Consider the following 16,737-nt stretch of genomic DNA (forward strand, 5'->3'; position numbering starts at 1 on the left):
GTATTATGAAGTTATGAAGTATATGAAATTGCACTGTATATATAAAAATTTTAATTTATACACACACACAAAGTCATAAATAATATGAAATACATGAAACGATACTTTGCCATTTCATGTATTTCATATTTATATAAAATTAATTATTTTTACAGAAAAGATTGTATAGAAAAATATTTGAAATAAAAATAAATTATTTGGAATAAAAAATAAGAAATATTTGAAATAAAACAAATATATGAAACTACATTTTGCAATGTTTCTTATAAACAACAAAAACAACAACGACGACAATAATAATAATACATTATTTAAAATTCTATAAATTATATTTTATATATAAAATTATTGTTAGAATTACAGTATATATTATAAATTAATATTAAAATATAATATGAAACTATATTATGTATTATTTTTTATTTCTGCCTCTAAACTTCTGTAACCTTCATGACTGGAGAAACACACCAAGTGTAAAATCAGATCGATCAGCACAAACAGGTAGTGGAGTGAGTCAGGGCTTTGGCTTAGGACTGATTTGATTTGATACTGAAATGTACAAATAGCCAAATCGATCAGAACAGCTTCATCGTCTGTCTGAATTCAGACTCACTTGTGCTCTGCTGACGGAAGGGCTGCTGCCTGCTGACATGATCTAAACTAAAACCGTAAAGTTATTAGATGAATAAATCTTTACAAGCATTACTTACATAGCCGCGTATAACGTATTTTGAGCTGGGGGGGCTGAGAAATAAATCGGGGGGGGGTCACGTGACAAGAGTGATGCGAGAAGACTGACACTATATGATGGCGGATCCAAAGCGCAACTTTTGTTAATAAAACTTTCATTTATTCGTTTAATAGCCTATAAGTGAGTGTCTTTGTTGCTGGGTTTTCATTAAAAAAATAACAATGAACCACAAACAAAGCATTCAACTGCTATATCCATCTTATTCATTTTGTCAATGCAAGGTAGATGTTTAATATATGCGAATTTGTCATTGTACTATTTTATGACTGATGTGTTTTAATTAATAAGATAATAAACCACAAACTACGAACGTTTTAAGGTAGCCTGAGGGGAAATCCATAGGCTATTTATTTGTGTTAAACGCGAGTAAAACATATCCTTATTTATTTTGTTAATAAAAGTTCAAAGTTTAATGTTTTTTTTGTTGTTGTTTTTTTCGATTAATAATAATGAGCCATAAGCATGCATTTAAAGTAAGGGGAAAATCCCAAAACCTTACATTTATTTGTGTTACAACGCGGGTACATCAGTCTTATTCAGTGGCGTAGCAAGTCAGCCCCAGGCGCATATGCAAAACATGTGTATGAGAATTCGCCTCAGTTCAAGCTGCATATGAATCAATTATATCTTCTTCTTTAATATTTGCAGCACGAAATAAACATGAATATGTGAATGCATGTTGAAAAAAATCAGAACAACTTAATACAAACCAATGTCTCATGAATCATCAATCAGAGTTTTAAAAAAAGTAAAAAGACGGATGCCACAGACTTTTTTTCTTTTTTTGGAGGAGTAGGCCTATGGGTGGAATTTTCACATTATGATTTTATTATCTTAATTTTAACTTTATTCTTAAAATATTATGACATTATGACAATTGTATTTATTTAGTTATTTTTAAACATGGCACAAAAATTTTGCCCTATAGGCTACTGAATGCAAACACAATTTTGGCACATCAGCCCAAAAAACAAACAAACAAACAAAACAATTATAATAAAATAAAAAACAAACAAAAAAGTCAAAAATAGTGAGGGGATATTTGAATTATTTGTTAATAAACTGAGTCAATGTTGACTATCCATCCTCATTGGACGTGCCTTTAGAGAGAAATGCATCTTTACGGATTACATAATGAAAGTTTTTGTTTTCGATTTGAATTATTTCGTTTTGAAATAGTAATTTAAAGCATTCTATAAATATATTTATCATGTCGGTGAAGCGTTCCTGCTTAAGACTAAGAGGACAGAAAGCGCATATCCTGTTTGTTTTCCTTATTTTACAAAAGCACAAGGTTTTGTTGATATTATGAGTGCACACAAATACAAGTAGACCCTTTGCAGTTCCGAATGATGTATACTATTACCTTTATGAGCAAAAATGACGGCGTATTTTTAAGTTTCCGCTGTTCTTAAAAAAAAAATGCAAGTGATCGCGCTGGCGCCTCCATGTCCTGCAGCGCGCGCTTTAGCGTCCACTCTCCACACAAACGATTGGACATGCGCCTAACAGCACTCATTTATCTTGGTTAAATGTTTAAATTAATACTGTGAAATGCATGTCCAATCGTGCATGCAAAGTGTTTTATGTCTGTTTATTTTAGGCAAGTCGTGTTGGTTTGAGAAGGCTAAATTGATCAACCATAACGCTCAACTCACTGTCTGCCGCTGCCGCTTGGTCGTTCCTTTAAAAAAAAAACTTGAATTTAACAAATATAAAATGTTCCAAACATATTTCTAAATTAACTTAAAGAAACAAAAAGAAATATGACCACTTTGCCATTAAAAACCAAAACTGAACTATTTTAATAGCTGTGTAATGGGGAAGAGAAAGAGAGAAAAAAGACACGGGATCCAGTCGGACTCGGCCGAGAATTCTCATAAAGCTGTTGGACAAGGGCCGTGCAGGGCTCTATTCATTCCCTCGTTGCCCCCAAACTGCCTGGGCCCATATGCACCTGCATACCCTGCATAACCAGACGCTACGCCACTGATCTTATTTGTTCTTATCTGTTCATAAAAGTTTTATGTTTAATATAAGCGACTTTGTCATTGTAGCATTGTTGATGCTGTGTGTGTGTGTTTTTCATTAAGAGCAATACTGAATCAACCTTAAGAATTAATTTTGTTTCAAGAATAGGAAAGACCTAACGTTAAAGATCAAACTAAGTGCTACAGATGTGAGAATGCGAGATTTGTTGCTGCTGAGGTAGACACTCTTGCTCTTTCTCTGCTGTCTGTAGAAATGATCGTTAATTCTTAATTTGGGAACGGCAGAGACATGTTACAGGTTATAATATAATCCAAAAATCATGGCAACAAATTATTTTTAAAGTCAGTTTAATACGTTTAATCAGTTGAAACGACTTTCACAGTCAATTTGATTCAACTTAACTCATATTTAACCGTTGCTTCTTGTCATTGTAGGCTTAGGCTACTTTTTTTAATGAATTTTAATGAATATACTAATTAATAAAATGAATATTATTTATTTTGTATTACATATTGTTCATTCATTTATTTTTAACACCGCACCACCATTTTTTCGTTGACTACACTCCAGGGGGTGCTGCAGCGGTAATGCCTACTTAAGACAGCTTAAATGTTTAGCGCACAGACCTACGAGAGTTTTAGACTCACAGCTGATGAATTGAAAGAGAAAAGTAGAGGATTTTAAAAAAACATTTCTGTCAAGAGTTCAATTGCTAGTCCACCAATAAATCTCTACAAATGAGATAAACTGCTGTTTGAGGACATCAGAAATAAAGTCCAAGCATGAGTCAATAATTGTAATGGATATCCCAAAAAAACACCATCAGCCCATCAAGTTCCTCAAAACCAAGAGCTGAAGAGAGACTCTTCAGAAAGAAAACAGAGAGAAACTCCCTCTGCTGGCAGAGCCTCACACTGACCCTCAACAATGTCAAAAACACTCTTCTTCTCTTTGTGGATAGCATCAGCCCAAAAGTGCACTATAGTGGAGTGATATGATGTGAATTGGGACACGGCCTACATCTCAGATTGACAGAGACACGTCTGGGATCCCAGCTGACGCTCATTACCTCATCATAAAGACCTGAAACACGACACTCGTCTCCATCACTGCTGTACTGACACACGTCTCACATCTGTGAGCGGCTGCTTTATGTGCCTGACACTACAGTCCCACCTGAGCTCATCAGTGCAACTGCTGTGATTCACTGGAATCATTAGACGAGCTAATAAAACACCAATAAAAGAACAAATGAACTGAAATAAATCTAGAGAGGATGAGGAGAGAGAAAGACAAACTCCATACACATGCAGCATTTTAGTGCTTGAGAAACTGAAACATCATCAGCTCAAACAATTTCTATCTATACATCAATCGATCTATCTATCTATTGAGCCATCTATCGATCTGTCCATTCATGCATCCATCATCTATCTTTCTAAACATCCATCCATCCATCCTCTATCTTTCTATCCATCCATCCATCTTTCTATCTATCCATCATCTATATTTCTATCCATCCATCCATCATTTATCTTTTTATCTATCCATCCATCCATCTATTGATACATCTATCAATCCGTACATCCATCCATCCATCATCTATCTTTTTATCTATCCAACCATCCATCCATCCAACTGTTAATCCATATATATACTGTATATATCGATCCATCCATCCATCTCTCTCTATCTATCTATCTATCTATCTATCTATCTCTCTCTCTATCTCATTCATCCCTCCATCCATCCATCCATCCATCCGTCCATCCATCTCTCAATCCCTCCATCTATCTATCTATCTATCCATCCATCCATCCATCCATCGACAGTCTTATAAACCTACTCGTGTGTGTTTGTGTGTGCTGATTTTGTAGTATTCGTGTGTGTGTGTGTGTGTGTGTGTGTTGCAGGTAAAGGAGATGAATGTTGTGTTTGTGTTTTTAATTGTGTCTCATTGCAAGTGGCCCTAGAGAGCATCAATCAGCACTAATTGTGTGTGTGTGGTTTTACACTTGACTGATTTGAAAGTTATAATAAGCTGATGACTAAACCTAAATCAATATCCCTGTATCGACCACACACACATACGCATTGAGTTCACTCTGTAAATCATAATTAAGCACCAGAGAAAAGCTCGACACAAACTGATGACAAAGAGGGAGAGTCAGCCGTCAGATATCTTATCCATGCCTGACTCTGAGCTGTGTGTGTGTGTGCCGTCGCTCTCTGAACTTACCCAAAGCTTGAGATGCAAAAGCTGCCATCGCACTCTGTAAGCGATCCGGCCGTAACGCCTGAACCACCAAAACCTGTGAAAGAGACAGAAATAAAGAGTCAGTACTCTGTGAGTACTCTGATTGGTGCAGACTGTTGATTGACAGCTCACCTGCTGAAAGAGGGAGATCTTCTTGGCAATGGGGGGCGGGATTTCCTGTTCGCAGCAGGAACTGTGTGAGAACGTGAGCCATAGGTCTGAGTCGTTCAGACAGAGATACTGATACAGCACTGGAAATGTGCTCTGGAGACACAGACAAAACCGACTGGTCAACATACTAGAGAAAGACAGTAAAACCAATGCTAATAGTCATTTACATGCATTTAGCAGACACTCTAATCCAAATTGACTTGCACTGCATTCAAGATACACATTTTATATTTGATCAGTTCTTGCTTCCCATAGTAATGCTCTACTGTTTGAGCTACAGGAAAGCCCTGGTTCGACTAGTTGACAAAGTCAAACGTCTGGCTCAGTTTGATTAGCTAGGACCCAATGAAACCCATTTTATTTCTGGATTACATTTTTCTGGATTCTGTTTTACCGTTTAAACAAAATTTTCATTAAAAGGTAAATTTGTTTCTTTAATTTAGAGTAAATTAAATAATAAATAAATAATAGTCATTTTCTGGATTCCATTTTCATAATTTTCTGTTTATTTTTGTTTCTGGTTTTTAACGGCAAAATTACATTTTAGTAATCAAAAAGCATAATATTATAACACTTATATTTTATCAAAAATGGTGGCAATCAAATGAAGGCATATAACAATTACACATTATAAACATTTCATGCGAAAATTCATATAATAAATTCACATAAAAAATGTAATTAATATTTAAAATTGTAACCAAATGGAATTTTTTTTCTTTTTTTTATTACATTTATTTTTTTGGGCAAACAATTCTGCACAACAGAGGTTTACTGTTAAAATTAAAACTAAATAAAATATCATATATATATATATATATATATATATATATATATATATATATATATATATATATATATATATATATGCACAATAGTAATATATTTCTGTCACAATTTCCTCATGTTAAACTGAACTTTTATTTTGGCGGGTTGCCATGAAGTTTCTGCCCTGAGTTTTGTGTGTGTGTGTGATATGATGATAGCTTTTCTCAAATGAAATTGTGAAATGCTGGTGAAGTGACAATCAGAACAGCTCCGGATTTATTCATATTCTGTAATTCCATTCACGTTTTCCACATTGTGGAAATCATAAGGCCTTTATTACCTTGAGCAGAGCCACGGCTATCAGCCTCTCCTGATCAATCCAAGATGGAAACTGTTCTCGCAGAGACTTCTGGGAGTCCTGAAGAAAGACAGAGAGAGTTTCTACAACTGAAGAGAAGAGATGTGTGTTATTTTATGGAGAAAAGATTGAAGACATTCATACTGTCTTGCGAACCATGTCTCCAACGATCAGGCCAGTGAACACGTCCCATTCCTGCATGAGAACACAAACAAACACAAGTGATTTGGTTTCATTGCGCTTTACTGGCAGGACTAATAACAGCACATTTGTCTTGTCAGAGCCGCTGGGGTAGCTGTAGACGACCCGAAATAGAAACGTCATCATTCATTCAGGATCGGTTATGAGAGTTTAGCGCTCACACACACTTACGTTCTCCTGGAACAGTTCTGGGTTCATTCCCTTCACAAAGTGCAGCGCAAACATCAACTGATCCGCCTGTAAACGCACACACAAATTCAGCATTTTAGATGAGAACAGCACTAGCATAGCAAAGATCACACTTTCGATTCCCAGGGAATGCATGAACTGAGAAAACGTGTACCTTGAATGCAATGCAAATCACTTTGGATACAAGCGTCTGCCAAATGCATAAATGAATGAATATGAGACAGTGCCAGTGCTGGAGGCTCGTTCATGCTTTGCACTAAAGAAAAGCAGGTTCTGTGCTGGAAAAATTGGTTTCCTTAACACGTAAAACAACAGCTCAATCTGGCTAGATCTCAATCTGGCTTCATTTACAAATATCATATGATAGCCATGCATTTTATTTATTACACATTTAGAAAAATTTTATATATATATATTTAAATTAACTTCAGCTTTCGGTGGCATAAATGCATTGAATTAAATTACTTTGGACTTTAAAATATGTTGTGACACTAAGACTAAAGTCACATTTACCAATGCTCTGCAAAATTTCACAGGCAAAAGTAAGCAGGATATGATGAATGATGCAGGGATAATGATGAGGAAATTAACATCCAAAACTATTCTGCCAGCTAGCAAATGAAGCAACCCTAAAAAACTGCTTTCCAAACAGCCTTTTTTAAATAAATAATTTTATAATATTAAAGTGTAGTGTTATAAAAAACTTTTAGCAATATCTATGTAGTATTATAGTGTTTATTAATATTTAAAATGAGCTTTTATTTTTATATTTTATATTTCATTTAAATTTTATAATTGTAATTTTTAAATATAATTATTATATTACTATATTATTATATTTTATTTAAAATGTATTACTTTAAACTTTATTTATTAATCTGATAAAAATGTATTTATATTTTTTATATTTTATGTTTTCAATTTCATATGATTATTTTTAATTTATTAAAGTATTTAAAAATTTAATTTAATTTAATTTAGCCTCAAGTCATGTGAACGAATCATTTGCTCAGAGCACATTGCTCTGGTCATTACAAAAACCTGTCATCAAAAAGATGATTGATGCTGTATGGTTTTAAGTGGGCAGAGTCATTGCTATGGGAACATAAGGGCTCTGATTGGTGCTGGTGTTTTTAGGTGGACGGTGGCATCTCTATGGCAATGTAATGAGGGGTTCAGTGTGTGTTACCTTGAAAAGTGAGCGGCATATATACTCGTACACCATGTTCTTCAGATGGCTCTCCAGCGTGGAGATCCTCACATCGGTGCTCTCACTTTCCTGCATCACACACACAGTTAGCTTTATTACTGAGTAACTCATTATTTTGTCAGTGCGTGACGAGTGTGTTTCCACGTCACCTGTTCGGTCTGCAGCGCTCTGTGGAAGAGTCGCAGGAACGAGGCCAGGCTGAATCTGTACATGTTATTAATCTTGGACAGATCCGTGATCACAAAGTACATCTTGCTGGCCGTCTCGGCTAGAGGCAAGTACGCATCTCTTTCCTACAGACACACGGAGAGACTGATGTTACACTGGTGCCACCTGCTGTTTCCTTCATCCCTACTATCTTGTTCATAATCGCACTCTTTCCCAGCATCACCTGGTCGAGTGACATCTGCAGGCGGTGCGATTCAGTCAGTGATTGCTGGATCAGAGCGCTGCTGGCTTTAGTCTGGTTCAGAGACTCAATCAGCTCCTTATTCTCCAGGATATTCCCTTGAGCGGTCGCTAAAGTCTACACACACACAAAACGCAGTATATGGAGAAAAAACCTCCAGTAAACTACAGTAAGAGCATTCTGGGATTGGTGCCTCGGTACCTCCAGCAACGACTCCTCCAACTGAGCGAGCTGAATCTTCTTCTCCTCTTCCTGTTGCAGGAGCTTGGTTTTTTTGCTCTCCAGCTCTGGTTTCTCCTGCTGGATGGTCAATGCTAGCAGCTGAACACGCACATATGTGATGATGATGAGCTTTATGGGGCCAGAGCAGTTGGTTTATGATAAGTGAGTGTGCGGTTGTTACCTGTCCTCGCAGTCCTGCTCTAGTGGTGGTGAAGTTCACCTCTGTGATGACAGACTTGGCGTCAGGAGGGATGAAGGGACTGGGGTTACGGGTCGCCAGAAACAGACGGAAATCCTCGTTATAGTCGATGACTTTGTCTCCGATCTGCACCACGTATCGCGGCCCTGACACACGCACACACACACACACACACACACAAACAGCACAATGAATCAGGTTCAGAATGAAATACTAGAGCACTGCTAACTGAAAAATAGTACGCTACATTTTATTGGCAAATGACTTTATAGCATTCTATGAATAATTCAATGAATGGCAGCCAGTTACCATTTAAATAATAAAATAAAATAAAATAAAATAAAATAAAAATCACAGCTAATCAGAACACTATCGTTCTGAAGTTTGGGGTCAATATGATTTTTTTATTATTTTTTTTTAAAGAAATTAATATTTTTATTTAGCAAGGATACATTAAATTGATCAAAAGTGACAGTAAAGACATTCTATTAAAATTAATTAAAATAAAAAATATCAAAAGTTTTCTATTAAAACAAAATAAAATATAAAATATCTTCATTTGATAGTAGGATTGAAAAATTAGTTGACGAGATGTTAGAACAAAAAAATAAGTTGAAATTGCTTTTGAATTGCACTGCAATTCATGTCTCGCTGGAAATAACAAGACAAGTTGAGTGCACTGCATTGTGGGATACAGCATTACATGCAGTGTGTTCTGCAGTGTTTTTAACAGAAACTAAAACAATTAAAAATTATTTTCAAGTAATTGAAATAAAATTAAATATAAATATTAGATGAAAAACCTAAACTTAAGTTTCGAAACTGAGTTTAAGCTAAAGTACTAAAAACTGAAATAAAAAAATAAGGCAAAAAAAATGACAAAAGCATATAATGAATAAATATGAAAACTATAAATATAAAAATAAAAGCTATTTCAAAATATGAATACATACTCTAACAGTATACAAATAATACTAAAATAACACTGATTCTATGCAAACCTCAAATCCCCAAACTCAGCAGAGTATGAAGCAGTGTGAAAACAGCATTAATGAATGCAGCCCAGATTGGTGTGGAATCCCTCATTTCATAAGAGGAGGATTTGTGGGGTTGCCAGATTGGATGCTACAGAACACAACATTGTGAGTGTGTGTGTGTGTGTGTGTGTGTGTGTGTCTGTGTGAGTGGGAGTGTGTGTGTGTGTGTGTGTGTGTGTGTGTGTGTGTGTGTGTGTGTGTGTGTGTGTGTCATCTCTTCTGTACGTCTGCAATGCAGCAGTTTGAGCACACACTTTAATTTCCCTCTCTCTTTCTCTCCTCATCCAAGCACTGAAAAGCTCTTGGTTTATCTGCCTCCCGCCGGTCCCTGATAGACTCAGCCGTATCTGCTCCACACACACACACACACACACACACAGCAGCATATGGAGGAGGCTTCAGAGATGCTCGCGGGTCTTATTTCATACACACAGCTGGGACAGGAGGATAAACACACTACAAGCGCAGTGTGTGTGTGTGTGTGTGTTTCCTAAAGGAGCATCTAACTCCGCGTTCATGTGTGACACGACACGTTTCCAGCGTCAATTAATTCTTCTGTTCTCACTGAAAGTTAAATCATAGTGAAATGACAAAATCACAACCAATCAGAACAAACACTCCCATTCTAAAGTTTGTGATCAATATGATTTTTTTTAAAGTAATTAATCTTTTCATTCAGCAAGGATACATTAAATTAATAAAAGGTGCCAGTAAAGACATTTATAATGTTACAAATAATTTCAATTTCAAATAAATGCTGTTCTTTTGAACTTTCTATACATCTATGAATCCTGACAAATAAAATGTATCACGGTTTCTACAAAAATATTCAGCAGCACAACTGTTCTCAACATTGATAATAATCAGAAATGTTTCTCGAGCAGCAGATCAGCATATTATACTGATTTCTGAAGATCCTGTGACACTGAAGACTGGAGGAATGATGCTGAAAATACAGCTGCGCATCACAGAAATAAATTACAGTTTTACTATATATTCACATAGAAAACAGTTGAATTGTAATAATATTTCACAATTTTTAGTGTATTTTTGGACCAAGATGTATGTCAGTTTTAGTTCCTGTGTAAATCTGGCATTGTTTGCCTTCAGAAACTCCCTGAGGTGACTGAACTTCTATCGTTGGCTATGTTTATATGCAACCTAATAATCCGTTAATAATGACTGAAAAGCCTGCATGTAAACACCTCAATCAATCCGACTGAACTCAAATGAAGGGATGGTGGAGATAATCTGTTGAATGGCAAAATATTAGCCATGTAAACCAAATCTGACTGCTTTCTCAATCGGATTCAATGCATGTGCTGAAATTTTGCGTTTGCAAATTAATATTTGAATTAGACTGCAAAATTTAGGTTACTTTCAGTATCTGAAAACTGATTCAAGAAAACAGTATGTCCAAATATGTGAACTGCATAAATAATCTGTCAGCATTTCACAACTGTAACTGATGTTAATATGAATAATTAACATCTGCATCACAAATCAAAGCCACTGATTTACTGTCAAATGTGCATTTTATTGCACTAAATTCTGACTATTATTATTGTTATTATTTGATACAGATTTAGTGTACTCACCTTGTGCCATAAGATCTCGCCGCAGCAGCGGGTACAGCACGGGTTCAACGCCGTCCATCTCCTGAATGATCAAAGTCTTACCGAAGCGCACGGCTAACTCCAACACCGTCATGAAGTTAGCATCCTGAGACAGAGAACCAGATCAAATAAACATGGACATGAGCGGCTTCAGGGGTTCTCACACGACATGACTTAAAATAAAATAAAAAGTTCAAAATGATTACACATACAATTAAAATCAAATTAAAATATAAAAAAATAAATGGTTGTTTTGTATTATTAATCAAATTTTGTGTTTAAAAAAAAAAGCATCTTAATATTTGCCAAAATGAGTTGGAAATTGAAATTGAAACTTGCAAATGTAACTAAAATTGGAAAATGAAAACTGAATTGGAATTGAATAGCGAGTACACTGCATTGTGGGATATAGTATTACAGTTCTGACACGCAGCCCAGACGGTGTGTTTTTACCTGTTGGTTTATGACCTCCAGACGATGCGCTTTCAGATGAGTTCGCAACCACTCTGTCGCACGAGAGGACGGATCGATCAAGAACGGACAAGAAGCACTCTAGAGAAAAGAAGAGAAGATTATGTATTCATTAATTATGAGATAAATCACAAACAGTGACAGTACAAAACCAGATCAGGAACCTGTCAGGAACATGTCTAGATCATATTCAACCCAAACAATGAGAAACTGGAGAGAAAATGTGTTTGCCATAAAAAATAATGTCGGAATTCATTCAATCTTAAACTTAATTTCTTTATGCAAAATATAATTTGTTATGTGCAGACGTGTTCCTGACAGCTTTCATCAGATTCTATTTCCAGTTCTTTCGTTTCACTCGTTCTCTTAGCAACATCACAGTGGGTCGCCATAGAAACCAGACTCCATAAGAACGCTAATTATAAACTTCTCACACACACGTCAAAGGGTTCAGTCAGTTCAGATGAGATCATGCATCCCAAAAAATCAGCTATACAAGGGGAAATGTTTCAAAAATTAAGACGTAGTTAATAAGACGTTCACGGCAACAGTTGTATTTTAAGGCCTGTTCACACAATGAAACTCTGCTTGCAATCAAGTCCCATTTTTTCCGTTGTTTAAGTCAGGTTTTGCTATAAAAACTCACAGATCAATAAAAAGCAAGTTCCTTTCCACATATGACAAGATGTTTTGTTTTTGCTTTAAAGATAAAAATGTTCCCATTTATTTTCTTAATGCATGTTACTGGTCTTGTGTGCATTTACTTTTGATTCAGCCAATAAAGCCTACTGTATCATATTTGATACGCACATTTCTAAGGCCTCTAAATGATCAGCAATGCAATCTACATGTCTTCTGTCATCTGATTGAGAGTTTAGAGTTTTTTATCCAGTAAAAGCTCTTGTATAAACGTCCAGCTTCAGCTGGAGCTTCTCGTGTCAAATCTTGACTGATTTTGATCAAGTAAAGGTCAGAATAACTGCAGTAATATCTCCAGATGAACACTTACTGGACTGAAGCAGCTCAGCTTTACTTGATTCTCCATCAATCATGTTTTAGAGTCTCAAATCTGATCCTCAGGATCTTTTGAGGAGCGTTTGTTTCCAGAAGCTTTACTTTCACTGTTCCTCAGCGGAGGAATGATCTTCACAAGCCTCCAGAACATCTCACATCTTCTGAGGAGCCTTTATTTCTTCAGCTCTCAATCACTGCATTATATGTTTGGAGCATTTCACTCTCATCTTACTGACACATTACTGCAGATATAGAGCGACCGCTGATATTTATAGCATTTTATGTCAGCGTCTGCTGTACTGTTATAAAGATCTCATTGATTTACATCAAGCATCAGAGTATCAAATATCAGCATCCACCAAATTGTGCTCAGTTTGAGTCTGAATAAAACTGAGCTGTTTTTCCTCTATATTCTCACTACATCAGACTATATGAGTATATGAGCCCTGATGAATCAGATATGATATATATATATAAACAAAACATACGCAATTTTTTAATATATTTTTTCTATTAATGTGTTACAGGGATTTTACAGTTGGTTCAGTGTGAAGCCTGCAGTAATAATCCAGCACTATCTGCTGTGTGTGTGTGTGTGTGTGTGTGTGTGTCTGAGTGTGTGTGTGTGTGTGTGCGAGTGTGTGTGAGTGCGAGTGTGTGTGTGAGTGTGTGCATGTGTGTGTGCGTGCATGCGTGTCTGAGAGAGTGTGAGTGTGTGCATGTGAGTGTGTGCGTGTGTGTGTGTGTGTGTGTGTGTGTGTCTGTGTGTGTGTGATTAAAATATTAAAAAATAAATGGTTGTTTTGTATTATTAATCAAATTTTGTGTTTAAAAAAAAAAGCGTCTTAATATTTGCCAAAATGAGTTGGAAATTGAAATTGAAACTTGCAAATGTAACTAAAATTGGAAAATGAAAACTGAATTGGAATTGAATAGCGAGTACACTGCATTGTGGGATATAGTATTACAGTTCTGACACGCAGCCCAGACGGTGTGTTTTTACCTGTTGGTTTATGACCTCCAGACGATGCGCTTTCAGATGAGTTCGCAACCACTCTGTCGCACGAGAGGACGGATCGATCAAGAACGGACAAGAAGCACTCTAGAGAAAAGAAGAGAAGATTATGTATTCATTAATTATGAGATAAATCACAAACAGTGACAGTATACCTCCCACAAAACCAGATCAGGAACATGTCTAGATCATATTCAACCCAAACAATGAGAAACTGGAGAGAAAATGTGTTTGCCATAAAAAATAATGTCGGAATTCATTCAATCTTAAACTTAATTTCTTTATGCAAAATATAATTTGTTATGTGCAGACGTGTTCCTGACAGCTTTCATCAGATTCTATTTCCAGTTCTTTCGTTTCACTCGTTCTCTTAGCAACATCACAGTGGGTCGCCATAGAAACCAGACTCCATAAGAACGCTAATTATAAACTTCTCACACACACGTCAAAGGGTTCAGTCAGTTCAGATGAGATCATGCATCCCAAAAAATCAGCTATACAAGGGGAAATGTTTCAAAAATTAAGACGTAGTTAATAAGACGTTCACGGCAACAGTTGTATTTTAAGGCCTGTTCACACAATGAAACTCTGCTTGCAATCAAGTCCCATTTTTTCCGTTGTTTAAGTCAGGTTTTGCTATAAAAACTCACAGATCAATAAAAAGCAAGTTCCTTTCCACATATGACAAGATGTTTTGTTTTTGCTTTAAAGATAAAAATGTTCCCATTTATTTTCTTAATGCATGTTACTGGTCTTGTGTGCATTTACTTTTGATTCAGCCAATAAAGCCTACTGTATCATATTTGATACGCACATTTCTAAGGCCTCTAAATGATCAGCAATGCAATCTACATGTCTTCTGTCATCTGATTGAGAGTTTAGAGTTTTTTATCCAGTAAAAGCTCTTGTATAAACGTCCAGCTTCAGCTGGAGCTTCTCGTGTCAAATCTTGACTGATTTTGATCAAGTAAAGGTCAGAATAACTGCAGTAATATCTCCAGATGAACACTTACTGGACTGAAGCAGCTCAGCTTTACTTGATTCTCCATCAATCATGTTTTAGAGTCTCAAATCTGATCCTCAGGATCTTTTGAGGAGCGTTTGTTTCCAGAAGCTTTACTTTCACTGTTCCTCAGCGGAGGAATGATCTTCACAAGCCTCCAGAACATCTCACATCTTCTGAGGAGCCTTTATTTCTTCAGCTCTCAATCACTGCATTATATGTTTGGAGCATTTCAATCTCATCATATTATTGGAGATATAGAACGACGACTGATATTTAGATCATTTTATGTCAGTATCTGCCATACTGTTATTAAGATCTCATTGATTTACATCACAAGCAGCAGAATTTCATCATATAAATATCAGCATCTGCACCAAATTGCATATTTTTGCTCAGTTTGAGTCTGAATAAAACTGAGCTGTTTTTCCTCTATATTCTCACTACATCAGACTATATGAGCCATAAAAGCATGATGGATCAAATATGCATGTGTGACATAGTTTTGATGTGGAATTTGTGGCTCTTTGTCAGATGTCTCCTGATGTGAACAGGCCTCTGGGTTTTGGGTGGGTTAAAGCCGAGATAGGACTAGTTGATAGTATAGTATAGAAAAGTACGGAAAGTGAAGACTTCTAAGTAAATATCCATGTGTGTAATCTTACCTGTGACCTGATTTCATTAATCTGATGTCAGCATGAGGACAGACAGATGAATGAGTGAACGCTGGGAACACCGATGAACAGAGTGGTCTGTGTGTGTGTTACCTGCAGGATGACCAGAGCGTTCTCCATCGACAGGTCGTCAGACGGCAAGCCTTCACTCTTCCAGATCAGCTGCTCACTCTCAGAACACAGGAAGTGACGCAGATCGAACTCTGCCAATCAGAGAACACAGCTGTTAAAGCCTCGGCCAATCAGAGGAAGAGTTCAAATTCACGGCAAACATACTCATACAAGTTTTCAAAGTCACATGTTGTGTGTTTATTGATTGGTTCATGTGTTCCTGTTTACTGACAGTGTTGTTATTGTTAACTAAAACTAAAATTAAATACTTTTTTTTTTTTTGGGTCAGTGAAATAAAATAAAATATATTAGACGAAAAACAAAAAAAAACACTTAAAATCTTTTTTTTTTTTTTTTTTTTGGTAATTGAAATAAAGGTGAAATAAAATAAAATTTTCAGATGAAAAAATTATTTTATTTCAGTTAGGTGAAGTTTTTTTAAGTTTAAGCTTTATAGTACAAAAACAACTAAAAATAAACTGAAATAAAAATAAAGCTACGTAAAAAAAATAAAAAAATAAATCACAACAAAATTACAAAACTAAAATTAAAACAATACCGGGAAATATAAAATGAACAGCTAAATATTTGAAATATATATAACAGATAAATACTATAATATAAATAATACTAAAAAACACTGTTCCCTGATTGGTCAAAGATTTCTGTCTGCATGTTAAAGCTGTTGTGTGTCATTTTCTGGATGTTCACCGAGTTTGTGGTGTCTGTGTAATGTTCAGAGTCACAGTAAGTCAGTAATCAGTATTGTGACTTACCAAAGAGTGAAACACTGTGACATTTTCACAAAACATTGATCTGTTAGTTTGAGTTGCGTGACGTGTCAACTTCTGACCAATGACGTGAGTTTGGAGGCGGGACTATCTGTTTGACTGACATGTGACAGCACAAGTGTGCTGATTTCGTCACTGTTTTAACTTATTAATGTGTGTGTGTGTGTGTGTGTGTGTGTGTTACTCTGTAGCCCTGAGCTGCTCATCCAGTGGTCGAGGCTGCTGCGCCGCTGGTCTTCAGGAGCGGCAGGCAGATACGCGATGAAAGCAGCAGCCAG

At 36.0% G+C, this 16,737-nt stretch overlaps 1 protein-coding gene across 1 annotated transcript in view; it reads right to left on the reverse strand.

Moving 5' to 3' along the window:
- The window catches only part of LOC107566891 (cytoplasmic dynein 2 heavy chain 1-like), a gene marked incomplete at its 5' end in the record, with an annotated part of 69,802 nt that overhangs the window by 31,241 nt on the left and 21,824 nt on the right, over positions 1–16,737 (reverse strand). The window contains 13 exons of the mRNA XM_016252453.1: positions 4,983–5,055; positions 5,133–5,264; positions 6,280–6,357; positions 6,442–6,492; positions 6,670–6,735; positions 7,877–7,966; positions 8,047–8,190; positions 8,289–8,423; positions 8,508–8,627; positions 8,710–8,873; positions 11,363–11,486; positions 13,869–13,967; positions 15,651–15,760. Coding sequence (XP_016107939.1) covers positions 4,983–5,055; positions 5,133–5,264; positions 6,280–6,357; positions 6,442–6,492; positions 6,670–6,735; positions 7,877–7,966; positions 8,047–8,190; positions 8,289–8,423; positions 8,508–8,627; positions 8,710–8,873; positions 11,363–11,486; positions 13,869–13,967; positions 15,651–15,760 — 1,386 coding nt within the window. The remainder of the gene's footprint in view (positions 1–4,982; positions 5,056–5,132; positions 5,265–6,279; positions 6,358–6,441; positions 6,493–6,669; positions 6,736–7,876; positions 7,967–8,046; positions 8,191–8,288; positions 8,424–8,507; positions 8,628–8,709; positions 8,874–11,362; positions 11,487–13,868; positions 13,968–15,650; positions 15,761–16,737) is intronic.

This window comes from Sinocyclocheilus grahami, unplaced genomic scaffold, assembly GCF_001515645.1.
Source record: "Sinocyclocheilus grahami isolate Dianchi unplaced genomic scaffold, SAMN03320097.WGS_v1.1 scaffold1110.1, whole genome shotgun sequence".
NCBI classification, from domain to species: domain Eukaryota; kingdom Metazoa; phylum Chordata; class Actinopteri; order Cypriniformes; family Cyprinidae; genus Sinocyclocheilus; species Sinocyclocheilus grahami.